Source organism: Bison bison, unplaced genomic scaffold (assembly GCF_000754665.1).
Source record: "Bison bison bison isolate TAMUID 2011002044 unplaced genomic scaffold, Bison_UMD1.0 scf7180017864322, whole genome shotgun sequence".
Lineage (NCBI taxonomy): Eukaryota > Metazoa > Chordata > Mammalia > Artiodactyla > Bovidae > Bison > Bison bison.
The window spans coordinates 6,253,426-6,268,741 of NW_011494894.1; the positions used below are offsets into that span (position 1 = coordinate 6,253,426).

Here is a 15,316-nt window from a genome sequence, read left to right on the forward strand (position 1 = left end):
GTAACGTCTCTGCTTTTCAATATGCTGTCTAGGTGGGTCATAACTTTCCTTCCAAGGAGTAAGCGTCTTTTAATTTCATGGCTGCAGTCACCGTCTGCAGTGATTTTGGAGCCAGAAAAAATAAAGTCTGACACTGTTTCCACTCTTTCCCCATCTGTCGTGAAGTAATGGGACCAGATGCCATGATCTTCGTTTTCTGACTGTTGAGCTTTAAGCCAACTTTTTCACTCTCCTCTTTCACCTTCATCAAGAGGCTTTTTAGTTCCTCTTCACTTTCTGCCATAAGGGTGGTGTCATCTGCATATCTGAGGTTATTGACATTTGTCCCGGCAATCTTGATTCCAGCTTGTGCTTCCTCCAGCCCAGCGTTTCTCATGATGTACTCTGCGTATAAATTAAGTAAGCAGGGTGACAATATACCGCCTTGACGTACTCCTTTTCCTATTTGGAACCAGTCTGTTGTTCCATGTCCAGTTCTAACTGTTGCTTCCTGACCTGCATATAGGTTTCTCAAGAGGCAGATCCGGTGGTCTGGTATTCCCATCTCTTTCAGAATTTTCCGCAGTTTATTGTGATCCACACAGTCAAAGGCTTTGGCACGGTCAATAAAGCAGAAATAGATGTTTTTCTGGAACTTTCTTGCTTTTTCGATGACCCAGCGGATGTTGGCAATTTGATGTCTGGTTCCTCTGCCTTTTCTAAAACCAGCTTGAACTTCTGAACGTTCACCGTTCCCATATTGCTGAAGCCTGGCTTGGAGAATTTTGAGCATTACTAGCGTGTGAGATGAGTGCAATTGTGCGGTAGTTTGAGCATTCTTTGGCATTGCCTTTCTTTGGTGTTGGGATGAAAACGGACCTTTTCCAGTCCTGTGGCCACTGCTGAGTTTTCCAAAGTTGCTGACATATTGAGTGCAGCACTTTCACAGCATCATCTTTTAGGATTTGAAATAGCTCCACTGGAATTCCATCACCTCCACTAGCTTTGTTCATAGTGATAGTTCCTAAGGCCCAATTGACTTCACATTCCAGGATGTCTGGCTCTAGGTGAGTGATCACACCATCGTGATTATCTGGGTCATGAGTGGTTTTAATTGTATATAAATGAGCAGATTAGGACTTGGTTGTTTTTTATCCCAAATACCAGAAGTATAGATTAAAATCAGCTGTCTACAAGACACAGTTTATTTAGTGTAAAGGAGGTTTGTTTACTATATGGAAATGGATTATTTTCGTTGAACCCGAGAGTAAGAAATACAACTGAGTGCTCTAAGGAATTAGAAGTGGAAACCAAAAATCATCAGGAACCATGACGGCTAGCATTTTTCTTGTCTCTATCTATGGGTCCTCCTGGATGGACTCTTCTCTGCAGCTCTTTGGTATTCTGCTTCATTCTCACCAGCAGTTTCTCACCAGCCTGCTCTCTTTTTACCTAGCAGTTCCAAAATGGTCTTTTCCAAAATTGCAACTTAAGCCATCAGTCTGTGTCACTTAACTGGACTTCTACCCACTGCTAACCGAAAGTCTTTCTATTTTTGAAAGTGTGCCACTTCCAAATCTCCTGGAGACACTGGGGGTCAGGTAGCCATCCTTTGGTCAGTTACTATTGAAGGGTGTGATTCTGCATGGTATTCTCCACTTAGCAGGGCTTGTCCATGCAAGCTCTCTGAGAGGTGACAGACAGGTTCTCCAGGGAGACTGGCATGTGAGATTAGGACTAGACATAAGTGACATCTCCAGTAGAGTAGTAATTACAGCCATACTGTTATTTTTTAACTAGTGTAAAGTCAGAATAGTGTTTCAGTCTAGTCATAAGTATTCCTTGTGAAGAGTGTTTTAAAAATACATAATATAATGCCATTAGAGGAAATCATAAATAACAATAAAATTTTCATTATTCTGTCATTGTAATTCAGGTCTCTGAATTTTTCCCTTTTTAGGCTTTTTCATAAGCATCTGAAATTTTTATAGTCACAATCATAGAACTTTGTACTTTCCCTTTTTTATGTAATAATAACATTTAGTTTTTCTGTGTGTTCCCTCAGGTAGTTCATTATAATTTACTTACAGTTTACAGTTGTTGACAAGTATAAAGCACTCCAGTAAACTTTTTCAGGCATAGATCATTTTGCTTCTTTTGAATTATTTCCTCGGTGTACATTTCTAGGAGTAGAATTATGGACCCCACAAGTGTGAATGTTTTTGTGGTTCTTAATGCAGCAAATTAATGTCGACAGGGGGAAAATAGTAAAGGTTGGCAGCTGGGCCTTTCTAATGGATGAACGCTTGCTGTTTGCTTTTATTTGTCCTCTGGCTAGATGACAATGAGGGGAGCAGCAGCGATACTGCCCCTCTGTTCCAGATGGCGGGCGACGGGAAGGACACAGATGACATCACGATCCCCATGCTGTTTCTGTTCAGCAAAGAAGGAGGTATCATACTGGATGCCATCCGGGAGTATGAGGAGGTAGAAGTGCTCCTTTCTGACAAAGCAAAAGATCGAGGTAAGGGTAAAAAATGCTTTGTTTTCTGCTTTGCCTTAATTTTTCTCACTTGACAAAAATGAGTTACAAAATGATTATTTATGGTTCACTGGTAAAAGAAGTAAAAATTTGTAGAAGGTGATTTCAAAATACGTTTTTCTTTTGGAAAGATGAGTAATGAAATGTTTATTTTGCTTTGTGTGCTGATTTAGAATGTCATTAGAATTATATTTTTATACGTAATTTATAATTTTTGCTATTATTCTGCCAGTGATAAAAATACAAGAGATTACATTAAGAGTCATTTTTAACATCCACGGAGGCTCACCATTCAATTTCACAGATACTATATCCTCTGGGTTTTTTTTAGAATAAGAAGTAAAAAGAGATTAATTATATAGAACGGTGTTATATATGATATAATAGTAATTGGGTTTCACCAAGCCACCTGTAATCAAATAACCAGTGTCTTGGTGAAGGCGTAGAAATCTAGCAGCTTCTCTTCATTGAGATCTAATTTCATCACACAGATACTTGAAAGTTACAAGAGTTACACATGCCTGGCTAGTGCCTGAAGAACAAGATAGCATGCCTTAATTCATGAGAGTGTATATATATCCCTCTCTGGGCCAAAATTTTTGTTCGTAAATTGAAAGCTCTTTGAAACCCAAATTATTGTATAAATGCAAGGTCTCACTAGTATTGTTTTACAATTTCACATCTAGGGATAGCGGGCAAATGAGGGAAAGTGAACCATCAGACGTAGTCCGTAATCCTGCTTTTAATGGCCATTTTCTTAGCCACTGGAGGCTCCTATAGAGAGAGCACTAGTCCTCCTACCTCGCTTGCAACAGATAAAGCTGTGTGATTTGTACACGGTTGTTGATGTTTGGGATATTTGTTTGGCAGATATGTAGGAAACTTACTCAATTCAGTATAACTGCCAAGTGGAACAATTAAAAAAGAAAAAGTTTAGCAATAATCTAGTGCTGGTCAAGTCAGTGTTTGGGTTGTCTTCTTGTATTGCTTTATTCTTCTTTGAGGTTCATTCAGTTGTTAACTATTTAAGCAGTATGGAGTGAGTAGGGTATATGTACTTAAGGATGTGTAAATAGAACAGAATAGAAAGGATTCCTAATCTTCTTAAATCCTCCTATGTGCCTGTTTTTTTTTTTTTTTCTTCCTGAGCCCTTTTTTCAGTTAGATCTTTATATGCACTTTGGCACATCAAACACAGGCAAATTATTATTCCATGTAACTCTTTAATGCCTTTGCTTTTTTCCCCCCTATTTTGTGCTACCATTGGAATTTCAGCAGCAATATTAAAAGGTAAAATGATTCCAAACTACATTATTAATAGTAGTAAGTATCTTTAATAAGCCTTAATTATATATATGTGCATGCATGTGTATATACATGTATATACACACATGCGTGTGCATGTATATATTGTTTCAGTGGCTACCATGATAATACATCATTTAAAGTACTTAGATTATTTTCATGCCTAGTCAGCTGTCCCATAATGATGATTCTTTACTGATCCTGTCATAACAAGTTCTATTAATTAAATAATAGGTGAATTCACTAGTCCATATCCATGCAAGAGTTACTCTAATGAAGACATCGTTGTATAGCATGTGTTACTTTTGATCACTTTTTATTGGAATGCAGTATAAACTATTTAAAGTATCGACTTGTTTTTAAAACCCATATATCTGTAGGAAATGTGTGAGGGTTAGGACTATGAGATTGTGGTAAAGCATGTGCTTTCTATACCACAGAAAGGATATGAAAAGAGATCAGTTATGCTATTTAAAAAAAAGTCTGAACAGCATAACAGTATTCCCTTAAGGACCTTGCAGTAAAAGGGCTTTATTTAAATTATATATTTTTTAAAGTTTTGATAGTCTGTCCATTTTTTGACTGCGATTCTGTTATAGTGTGATATTTTGACAAAAAGCTTTGAAAAATTCCCCTTTTTGTATAACTTTTTGAAGAACTGTAGGGCATTATTAACTGTCAGCTGTGAGTTATAGTATAATTGTTAATATTTATCAGTGTAACAAAAGTCAGTGATAATAGTTTTATTAAATCAACTGCTTTATTTACTTAGGAAAATATTCTAAGTTGACATCTGTAGTGGGTGCCATTAATCTGTGCTGTTGCTGCATGCATCAGTGTTTCTCTTCTGCTTCAGCATCAGCTGGTGTAGTAGTTAGAAGTGCAGATTCCTGAGGTCTACTCCAGAATATTGAATCAGACTCTGAAAGCAGGGGATCAGAATCTGAAATTTTAAACAAGCATTCCAGTTAATTGCACTCAGCTATACTTTGAGAAACACTGAACAAAGCCATGAAGGCACCCTCCTTAAAAAAAAAAAAAAATCTCCCAGCTCTGTATCTGGCCTTATTGTGCCACCAAGGGTACTCAGACATGACTGAAGCAACTTAGCACACCACACACACAAGGATACTAGGTAGGATTCTTTAAGTACACCAAATAATAGCAGCCATAAAATCTGAACGATTTAAAATGTCCTCCAGATTGTTTTCTCTAAAGATCTCATTCCACAGATACATATTTCCCTTAAAAAGTCAGTTTTGATGGAGCCAGTCTTCCCACGTATCAATACAGAAAATAGACTCCAGAACAAGCCCCCACTCCCACCTTCTAATTCTGATAAATCCCAGCCATTGATAAGAGAAATATCTTCAACAGTCCTATATCCTAGCAAAAATGTCCAGATAATTATTATACATTCTTCTTCAGAATAAAGCATTAGTAATTTATTAAGTAGAAATGCTGCTTTCTCAGGTTAAACCAGTCACACTTCTAAAAGTTAAGTTATCCGCAGAAGTGTTAATATTGTGTCTGTCATGTGTCCGGTTCCAGAATTTCTAGAATTTGTAAAGGTGCTGAATAATAATTCCCACCCTGTGCCCGCAAACAAAAGACACTGTTACCTTGAGATCTGAATTGAAACAATTTACAATTAAGATTCAGTTGACTTTTCTCAGTAGTATTTCTCAAGATGGGGAAAAAAAAATCAGCATTTAAAAGTTTGAATACATCGTCATTTTGTAGTTTATAGTGTCGGCTTCCAGTGCCTTAAGAGCTGCATGGACACAGATTCAGAACTGCTTTTGCATTTGCGTCTGTCTGGTGAAGAGGCAGGCAGAATAGGGGAAACAAAAGAAAGGGCCAGTGGTTTGAACGGCCTTAGGTTTACCTGTGGCAGGTTCCTTTTCCTACGATTATCCTTCACTGAATGTGATGGGGTGAATCTGTCCTTCAGTTGATCTGTAGAACTTAGATTTCTATTGGAAAGGATTTGGTTCTGAGGAGGTGAATCTAGTATGTAAACAGATGGCGTCTTTGCTTGGAAAGGGGCAGCTGAAATGTTAGTAGAGGTAACACTGAAGGACTCCAGCCTCTCTTCCTCAGTCACCACATGTTTTCTCTTGCATCTTTGCATTTGCACGTCTTCCCTCGTTCCACAAGTGCCTTGTCTATCCCGCTTCCACTCCCATAGCCTTTTCCTCTTTAAAAACATTTCGTCATTCTAATACCAAGTTTAGTGTTATCTTCTCTATGAATTTTTTCTCTTATTCTCATAGATAAAATGTATGGACATCTTCTTTAACAGTTTGTGTTCATTTAGTTTGGCGGTGCTGGGTCTCTGTTGCTGTGCGCAGGCATTCTCTAGTTACGACAAACAGGGTCTACTCTCCATTTGTGGTGCCACGGGCTTCTCTTTGTCGTGGCTTCCCTTGTTACAGAGCGCAGGGGTTGGAGTGTAGACTTAGTGGTTGTGGCACACAGGCTTAGTTGCTAGATATTCCTAGACCAGGGATTGAACCTGTGTCCCCTGCATTGGCAAGTAGATTCTTAATCACTGGACCACCAGGGAAAGTCCCAACATCTTAATATAGTTGTACTTTTGACATTTGTATTACATTGTACTTCTTTACCTGTGTCTCAGCTCTGTATTTCTTTTTGTCAGTAAATGCTGGTTGCATGAATGAATGGTTGTAGAACAGCCAGTCTTGAAGTCTTTGCCAAGTTTCTTTGTCCTTTCATTATTAAAACTTTTTTCTTTTCTTTCTCTCTCTCTTTTTGTATCATGAGATTTTCTTCATTCATTTTTACTTCCACATGTCTGACTCACCATCCCTGAATTTAATGATATAGTCATTACACAGGCCCCTTAGAATGAAGGTTTGTAGTGGTGTGGTAGATTCTTTCTTTTTGTACTTCTCCAGCTGTCATTTTTATTTAGCTGATTGTTGCCACTTTGCTATGTATCACATATTCTCATATATTTGATCTGTTTTTGGGTGACTTGCTCTGCTTTTACACTAATCTATTTGCTTATTCCAGTGCTAATAATAAAATAGTTTGTTATTTTGAATACATTTTAATCTCTCTTCAGGCAGCTCCCATCTCACTAATTCTTTTCAGAATTTATTGACTTCTCTGTGATGTACATTCTTCCATAGGAATTTAAAAATAATCCTATCCAGTCCAAAAAGTAAAGTAGAATTGGGATTCATTTTGGAATTGTATAACTGCATGTGTTACATCTAAACAGGAAGGTTTTGTTAAATATTGACTTTCCATCCAGGTACATACAGGTACTTACCTGTAAATTGAATCAGATCTTATTTTTTCATTGAGATTTTATAATATTAAACAATAAGATTTCATAATAAATTTAATTCTATGTCTTGTGGATTCTGTTTTTAATTATAAAAGGTTAACTTAGTTTATTTCTAACCAGTTATTGCTACTACAGAGGGGTTATTTGTATTGTTTCATTCCTTTTTTATGGCTGAGTAATATTCTATTGTATATATGTACCATATCTTCTTATCCGTTCCTCTGTCAGTGGACATCTAGGTTGCTTCCGTGTCCTGGCTGTTGTGAACAGTGCTGCAGTGAGCATTGGGGTGCGTGTATCTTTTTGAATCATGGTTTATCACAGCGTATTGAATATAGTTCCCTGTGTTATACAGTAGGACCTTGTTGTTTATCCATCCTGTGTATACTGATTTGCGTTTGTTAAGCCACTGAGGCAGTAAGTGAGGTATACTGTCCTGGAGCCTGCATGGGTAGAGGCTGGCAGTGGAGAAAGGGGCTCCCTTTGTGTGCCACTTAACAATGGTGCTTGACTTCTACGGTGGCCCAGGTGCTTCTGCAAACACCCCCAGTTGCGGCCATACCGCACTCCAGCCCCCTTCAGGCCTTGTCCACAAGCCAACAGCAGTGCTCTTCCTGTGGACTGCGCACTCAACGCTGAGTTTCAGGCCCTGCCCGTACCTACGGACACGTGTCTGAGGCCGGGGCGCACAGGGCAGCAGTACTCCAGTCTGTGCAGGCGTCTCTTCTGCCTGCCGCAGATGGGGGTTGTGCTCGCCTCTGAGCCTCTGAACCCCCCTTTCTGTCCCCGCTGATCTGAGAGGGCTCCCCAGGATGCGGGAGCCTCTCCTCTCTTTAGCTCCCTCCCAGGGGCACACGTCCTGCCCCTCCATCCTCTCTTTTCTTCGTCCTACCTGATAGAGACTTTTCTTGTCCTTTCAGGTTTGAGGTCTCCTGCTTGTGTCCAGTAGGTGTTCTGTGAGATGTGTTCTGTTCATAGATGTATTTTTCCTGTTATTTGTGGGAGGAGGAGAGCTCCCCATCCTACTCCACATCTCGATTGGAACCTACCCCATCCTGTTTCCTTATCCTTAGCTAGGTTTCCAAAATAATATTATGTAACATGTAACCCTAGAGTGATTCTTTGTCAAAAGCACAGTCTTTATTACTATATAAAATAGCCCCACACCTTTTCATATTCTAAACTAGATTAATGCAGTCTAGAAATGAAGGTTCTTTTTGTTTTTGCTTGAACTTAGGGTAGCCTAGCATAAATGAGCTCCAAGCTGCCAGACTGCTTTCTGTTCTTTAGTTTCCCTAAATGTCAAATTAAAATGTACCTTTTCCACAGCTGAGAGAACGTGTGGGAACTCCTCCCCCTTGCCCACCTTCCCCCTGACACACCCCCAGCACAAACTATCTAAAGCTTCCCATGTCAGGTAATCCTGCCTGGTCAGGGTGTATGCATACGTATCCTTCTGTCCCTCCCTGTGTGCCTTTATTTCCTTCCATTTTTCTGGTTTTATAATAAGTTCATCTTCTCTTTCTTCTTTGACTAATTCTGCTTATCTTTGAAATCTCAGTTCAAGTGTCACATTCTGAAAGTGAAACTGAAGCCGCTCAGTCATGTCCTACTCTCTGCGATCCCATGGACTGTAGCCTACCAGGTTTCTCCATCCATGGGATTTTCTAGGCAAGAGTACTGGAGTGGGTTGCTATTTCCTTCTCCAGGGGATCTTCCCAACCCAGGGATCGAACCCAGGTCTCTTGCATTGCAGGCAGACACTTTACCCTCTGAGCCATCAGGGAAACACATTCTGAAAGAAGTCCTCAAATCTCATTATTCTTTCCAACACCATAGCTTGCATCACAGAGTTTTCTGTTTATTTGTGTTGATTTGTAAACGTTTTCCTCAGCTGGACTATAAGATTCAGAAGGGCAAGTTAGGTGTTTGTTTTCATCTAGTTTTATCCCTAGCACCTTGCACGGTGCCTGCCACACAGAAGACGCTCATGAGATCTTTACCAGCTGACTGCAGAGTCTGAGAATTGTGTAGCCTGTGATTATAGATGCTGCTACCTCAGCACTTTCTTGTAGGAACCCTAAATAAAATGCCTCTAGTGGTTTCACTGTATATTCATTACCAGAGGTTTAGCCTGCTTTTTGGCCTTCCAGTAGATTTTATGATTATATCTTATATCTTATAAAACTTCATCAGTAATGAAGTTTTGTAAATAATCTGTTTTTGTATTTATGGAAATATTTAATCACATTGATATCCCTGAATCATTTAATTTTAATCATTTAATTTTGCAGTATCTGCATTTTCATGGTTTCTTGAGTGGGAATTTCACTTTTCAAAGAATATTAAAATTACAGCAGTGGCATGCACTGTTTAAATTTTGTTTGGTTTAATATGTTCTCATGTTTGGGCTTTCCTGAATTTAGGTGTTTAATAAATTTAAGACCTATAATATAAATTTATATGCATTTTAATATTACTGTTTAGTGTATTTCTTGGCATTTGGTGACACCCACTGACGGCAGTCTTTATTAGAGTCATCCTGCATTAACATGGTTTTCTTTTAACTCTCAGCTTTTTGCTTTAGTACTAAAGCCAGTATGGTTTTGAGAATATGATAGTACATGTTTTGAGGAGGAAAGTAGCATGAAGTTTGTTTCTTTCATGTACAGATCCTGAGATGGAAAATGAAGAACAACCATCCTCTGAAAATGACTCTCAGAGTGCTGAACAGATTGCATCAAGGTCTCAGGAGATTGATCTGGTTGATCAAGAGTCTCCTGAGGAAAGTTCTGTGAACTCTCACCCAGAAGCTTTATCTCCAGTAGATACAGACAGTGCTGCAAGCGTTTCTTCTTCTGAACAGGATTCTAACCCCATGGAAAACCTCGAGACTACAAGTCTTGATGGTGAATGTACAGATTTAGATAACCAACTTCAAGAACAGCCAGAAACTGAGGAGGATTCCAATCCTAATGTTAGCTGGGGCAAAAAGGCCCAGCCTATAGACTCCATATTAGCAGACTGGAATGAAGACATAGAAGCATTTGAAATGATGGATAAGGATGAGCTCTGACTCACAAAAGTCTACCTGGTGGTAGGTATTTCAAAAGAAAAGGTAAACTGTGGTTAATAGACACCCTGATACTAAGCAGGCTCTCTTCATGGGAGGCTTTAAGTATGGTGATGAGCAACCACGTTCTGACTGGGAGAGTTAGTTTTCATAGGAATCTGGAACACGCTGTGTTAGAACTGACCTTGTTTAAAACTGTCCCATCAAAAATGCAAACTCACAGTCCTCCCCCACCCCCCAGGTGACAGGAGTGTACCATCCTGCTGCACACCTTGGGCCAGGAAAAGATTACTGGGCATTCCTTGGAACCAGATTTCTGCAGTCTCTGGATAGTAGCTAAGAAACATATCTAGTTAACTGTGAGGTGGGGAATACAGATTTGTACAGCTTTCTAATTAAAGGAAGCTCTCTGTTTTCTTGGTTTGCGGGTTAGAGGTTCTTTGGGGAAAACGCATAGGAGTTTTGTGGGCATTCTGGTTATGCTGCCTTCACAGAAACACTCAAAGTGACCTAAATGGTTGTGAAGCAAATGCATTCATGGTGAAAACAGTCTTTGCTCAACATTTTCACTCGCTTCATTGTGTAACATGATCGAGATGACTTGATTTTTTTCCCTCTTATCGGTGTCCTTTTCATTTAAACCAAAGGTGAAGCCAGTGTACTTTCTCAGTGAGTTCTTTGCGTAAAGACTAATCATTGGGACCAGGTAAAAAGGTCATATAATGTGGGAATTGGTTACCTAATACTCTTGAAAAATGGAGCAAGGGAGAAACTGTAATGTTGCAATATGAACTTGCCATTGGGCCTTCCATAGGGAAAGCTGTGACTACTCTGAAATGGAACTTAAGGTTATATCTTTGTAGGGTAAATTATAAATCTTTTCCAGTTCATTTCTTTGGAGGTGATTACCTCTAGCCATCAGCCTTACTCCATCCCATGTGTAGTATGCATTTTGAGCCACAAGACCTGTGTTGCCAATAGCTGAATACATTTTGTTCCATTTTTCTGTCTTAGCCATGATAAAACTGTGGTAGTGGTCTAAAAATTCTGGAGTAACTACTATTTTTTCCTCCTTTGAAACTATAGTTGCTAAAGTTGCACCTAAGGAATCTGTCACATTTTCTGTTGATCATGGTTTTTAAGTTTTGTTTTGTTTTGTTTTAATGAGTATTCCTTCCAATATGGACTTGAAAATTAGTCTATGGTAACCTGTGTAAAAAACACAGTAGCAACTAACATATAGCCATATAGCTTAATGGAACCTTTTCCCCTATTTTTAATTTTTTTTGGGGGTGTGTGTGTGTATGTGTGTGGCAGTCTGGTGCTGGCCACATTTAAGTTTTTAGAACTTTTTTGTTGATATCTGTAGACAGCCCTGTAATTGAAATCATGGCTTTACTCTATTTATTTTTTAAACATACGTGAATCAGTTCTAAAGGAATATTTGAGACTTTTCTTTTTCTTTACCGTGTCATTATATAATAATTTTTTTCCTTAAAACACAGTTTTGGAGGTACTGATGAACTTAAACTGTATATGGAGCTGTTAAAAGAACAGCAGTGCTGTATTGTAGTTATGTATATTCATGTACAGTATGTCTTAGATCCCAGGTAAACATGTTCTTTTGTAAGGGGATAAATAGCTGCTTTCAAAAATTCCAGCTGAAGTTAATTGGGTCAGTGAGTAATAAATCTAATAGAGAATTCATTTTGAGGGGGGGGAAAAAAGAGTAGTATAAAAGACTTTTTTTGGCCCTTAATTAAACCTGACACCAAAATGGATATTTTTAGTCTCTCTGCATGTGAAATTTGGTGTAAAAAGATGATAGAACTATAATACATAGAGTATATGGAAGAATAGACATAGTACTTTGTTCATTTTGATTGCAAAGCTGCCAAAATAGTTGAAGCGTAATTACTTGACTTGCCTTGATTTATAGGACTGGGGCTTGGAGAAAAGGAGCAGATGTTCCTTTAAGACTTGGATTACAGAAGCCTTATATACATTGATTTGGTTTTCTTTTTGTAGTTCAAAGCCATTGTTGTCAAATCTAGCTTTTCTAATTTATCAAAACAACATAATTTTATTTCCAGCAGAGATCTTGTGGCATACACAGAAAAGCCAGCTTACTGCCACTTACCCTTTCTTTGGCCATTAGGGGGAGTTGTTACCATTCATTGAGGTCTAGAAGCAACTTGGAGAAGGAAATGGCAACCCACTCCAGTATTCTTGCCTGGAGAATCCCATGGACAGAGGAGCCTGGCAGGCTACAGTCCACGGGGTCACAAGAGTCGGACACAACTTAGTGACTAAACCATCAGCTTGTCTAGAAAAATGAATACTTAAAAAAAAAATTTAACTATAAAATTAACAAACTATAAAAATTAATAGCAGAAGGAATTATACTTGATTTTTCCCTAGCTAAGAAAAGAAGGTATAATGTTCAGCTTCAAAACTCCAACATTGTCACTGACTCTCCATTCTTAACTGACATACTGCCACGAAGTTGTTTTTAAGTTCATGAAAAGTTTCAACAGCATTAGGCATTTTTTAAAATGTTTTGTTTTTTAAGTACCTTTTATAGCATTTTATTTACTTCCTAAAGATTCAGGGGTTTCTGTGTGACCCTGAATTTTAGAAACATCTGGTCTACCTCAGTTAGCTGTTGGCTGCATAGAGATAGAGCTGAAGTGATCGCCACAGCCATAAAATTGACTAAGAAGGATTTATACAATGTTTACAAACCTGGAATCAAGTATGGATTTTATCTGAAAGTTAAAAGTTAGATATTAGAGAAAGTATTTAATTCAGGTATTTTCAAGTTTTAAAACTTCACTTGTTTACCTACTAAAAATAGTTCAAGTTTTTTCTGCTTAGGAAACTCCATTAAAATGATATACCCTAATTTGCAGTGCTTTTCTCATAAAGTTTTAGGTGTGAAAAATTGTAATTTCCTAGATATGTTTGGGATGGGATATTTTGTTGGGTAGGTTTTCTTTTTTCTTTTTAACTTTTAATAGGCTTCCAACAAGAATACAGTTGTTTCAGAACAAATTTTTTAACATTATACTTTTCCCTTTCTCTTCACAGTGTTTAGAGAGTAAAATGAAAAACTGTGCACTCTGTGATTTTAACTTCTCTAATATACTCTTGAGATTTTTATTTTAATTTAAATTACCATCTCATGGCCCTTTGAGTAGTAAAACCAGCATTTGTTCCCTCACCAGACCCCATGCCAAATTCATCATAAAGAAAGCTCAGCATCCATAATTCCAATAGTGCTTATCAATTTAGAGGAGGGGGCATTTAGTAAATATTCCAACTGGTCGTTTTATGCACAAGGCTTCAGTCAGAACATAGAAAAAAAAACATTCTGTGAATGAAATATTGTATGTTCAGATTTTATAAAAGACATTTTTAAAAGCCCAATTTACAGCCGTATATTTTCTTATGATGTAATTTATGAAAAAAGATGTCTGTACTAACAGGTGCTGTAACACTACTGTTGTTGGATTTTATTGTTTGGTGATAAATGTATACAATATTTCTAAGGGAAACTATGTACTGTGATGTAAAAGTCTGGGCAAAATGTATATAATCCTTGTATATAGTTGTGTATTTGATTATAATTACTGATTGTAAAGATTTAATAAAATATGTAAATATCCTGGTCTAGTTTTAATTTTAATTTGTAGCATACTTTGCATATCTTTACACTTTGATATCTCTAAATTTTTTTTTCACCACTGTCTTCCCTTTCATTTTCATTTTATCCTAGAAGAGCAGATTTGGGGAATGGCTTAGAATATAGACATGCAAACATACATTGAATTCAACTCGTATCCTCAGGGTAGAGCTAGAGTTATTAATTTACAGTGTCAATATTGGTTGCATGTGTGTTTTGAGTTTTGTTGTTGTGGTGGTTTTGTCACTAAGTCGTGTCTGACTCTTTTGAGACTCCATGGACTGTAGTCCACCAGGCTCCGCTGTCTAAGGAATTTCCCAGGCATGAATATTGGAGTGGATTGCCATTTCCTTCTGTAGGAGATCTTCCTGATTCAGGGGTTGAACTGGCATCGCCTGCATTGGCAGGAGGGTTCTTTAGCAATGAGCCGCCAGGGAAGCCCATATGTTTTGAGTTTTCTAATATTTAATAAAATCAGTTGTCCTTTTAATATTGTCATCAAAAGTATACTGACCTCTCCTGTTAATTCCATTGAGACCATCTGTTTAACAGCCACTTTCAGATACTGTGATACTATGCTTTTCATCCTTACTGTTATAGGGTTTCTGAACACAAGATACCTTGAAAGATCTGATAATATCACTATTATCTATTGATATTAATAATCACTTTCTTTAAAGATAAGCAAACTGAAAGTTGAACAAGTTCTAAGCATCTTATGCTTAGGTGCCTGGTTCATGGATTGGGAGCCTTGGTTTATTTCCAGAGCTTATGAATTCGTAAAAGAATGGACTCATCATCCCAGATGACTGTGGGAGAAATAGTTTAGAAGTCTTGTGGTGTATTAGAGCACATTTCTACCCTTGTTTCAGCCCCAGCTGTCTAAGAAGTGGTGCTGTCTTGAGACATAGCAGCTACAGGTAATACTGAAAAAATACTTTGGATGTAACAGTAGAATGGAATTTCATAGAGAAGATTGAAAACCTTCTGCCAAGAGTTAAGGAGAGAGCCAAAGTCCTTAAATAGACTAGTCAGAGACAGAGGAACCTAACACCTGGGGCCTGGCTGTTCCCCTCCTACCTCCGTCACCACCACCACCCTACTGTTGGAGTTGCAGCAATTGGAGGACAGCTTACACAGCAAACCCTACTTTATCTTTTCCGAATTTCTGGGAAAAGCCACTGATCTTGGGTCAAGAGGCAGTCTGACAAACACTGCAAGCTAGCTTGTCCTACACGCCCTTTCCCCACTCTCCTATCCAGCTTTCTCCTTGTAAAGTAGGTGGAGCTCTCAAGGCAATCCCAGAGAGCTGCTGTCTTTAGAAGAACTGATCTATTTAGTCAGCCACACTCCTGTCTTACCTGAGGTCTATGCCAACTGAATCCCAGCTTTAATTGTCTTATTATATTAATA

The 15,316-nt window shown here is 38.2% G+C and overlaps 1 protein-coding gene across 3 annotated transcripts in view; it reads left to right on the top strand.

Moving 5' to 3' along the window:
• Nucleotides 1–13,906, top strand: part of EDEM3 (ER degradation enhancer, mannosidase alpha-like 3) — a 65,925-nt gene extending 52,019 nt beyond the window's left edge. For all 3 annotated transcript variants that reach the window (XM_010853088.1, XM_010853090.1, XM_010853089.1), the window contains exons 18-19: nucleotides 2,318–2,503; nucleotides 9,818–13,906. In XM_010853088.1, coding sequence (XP_010851390.1) covers nucleotides 2,318–2,503; nucleotides 9,818–10,221 — 590 coding nt within the window. In that variant the 3' untranslated portion in view covers nucleotides 10,222–13,906. The remainder of the gene's footprint in view (nucleotides 1–2,317; nucleotides 2,504–9,817) is intronic.
• The last annotated feature ends 1,410 nt before the right edge of the window (nucleotides 13,907–15,316 follow it).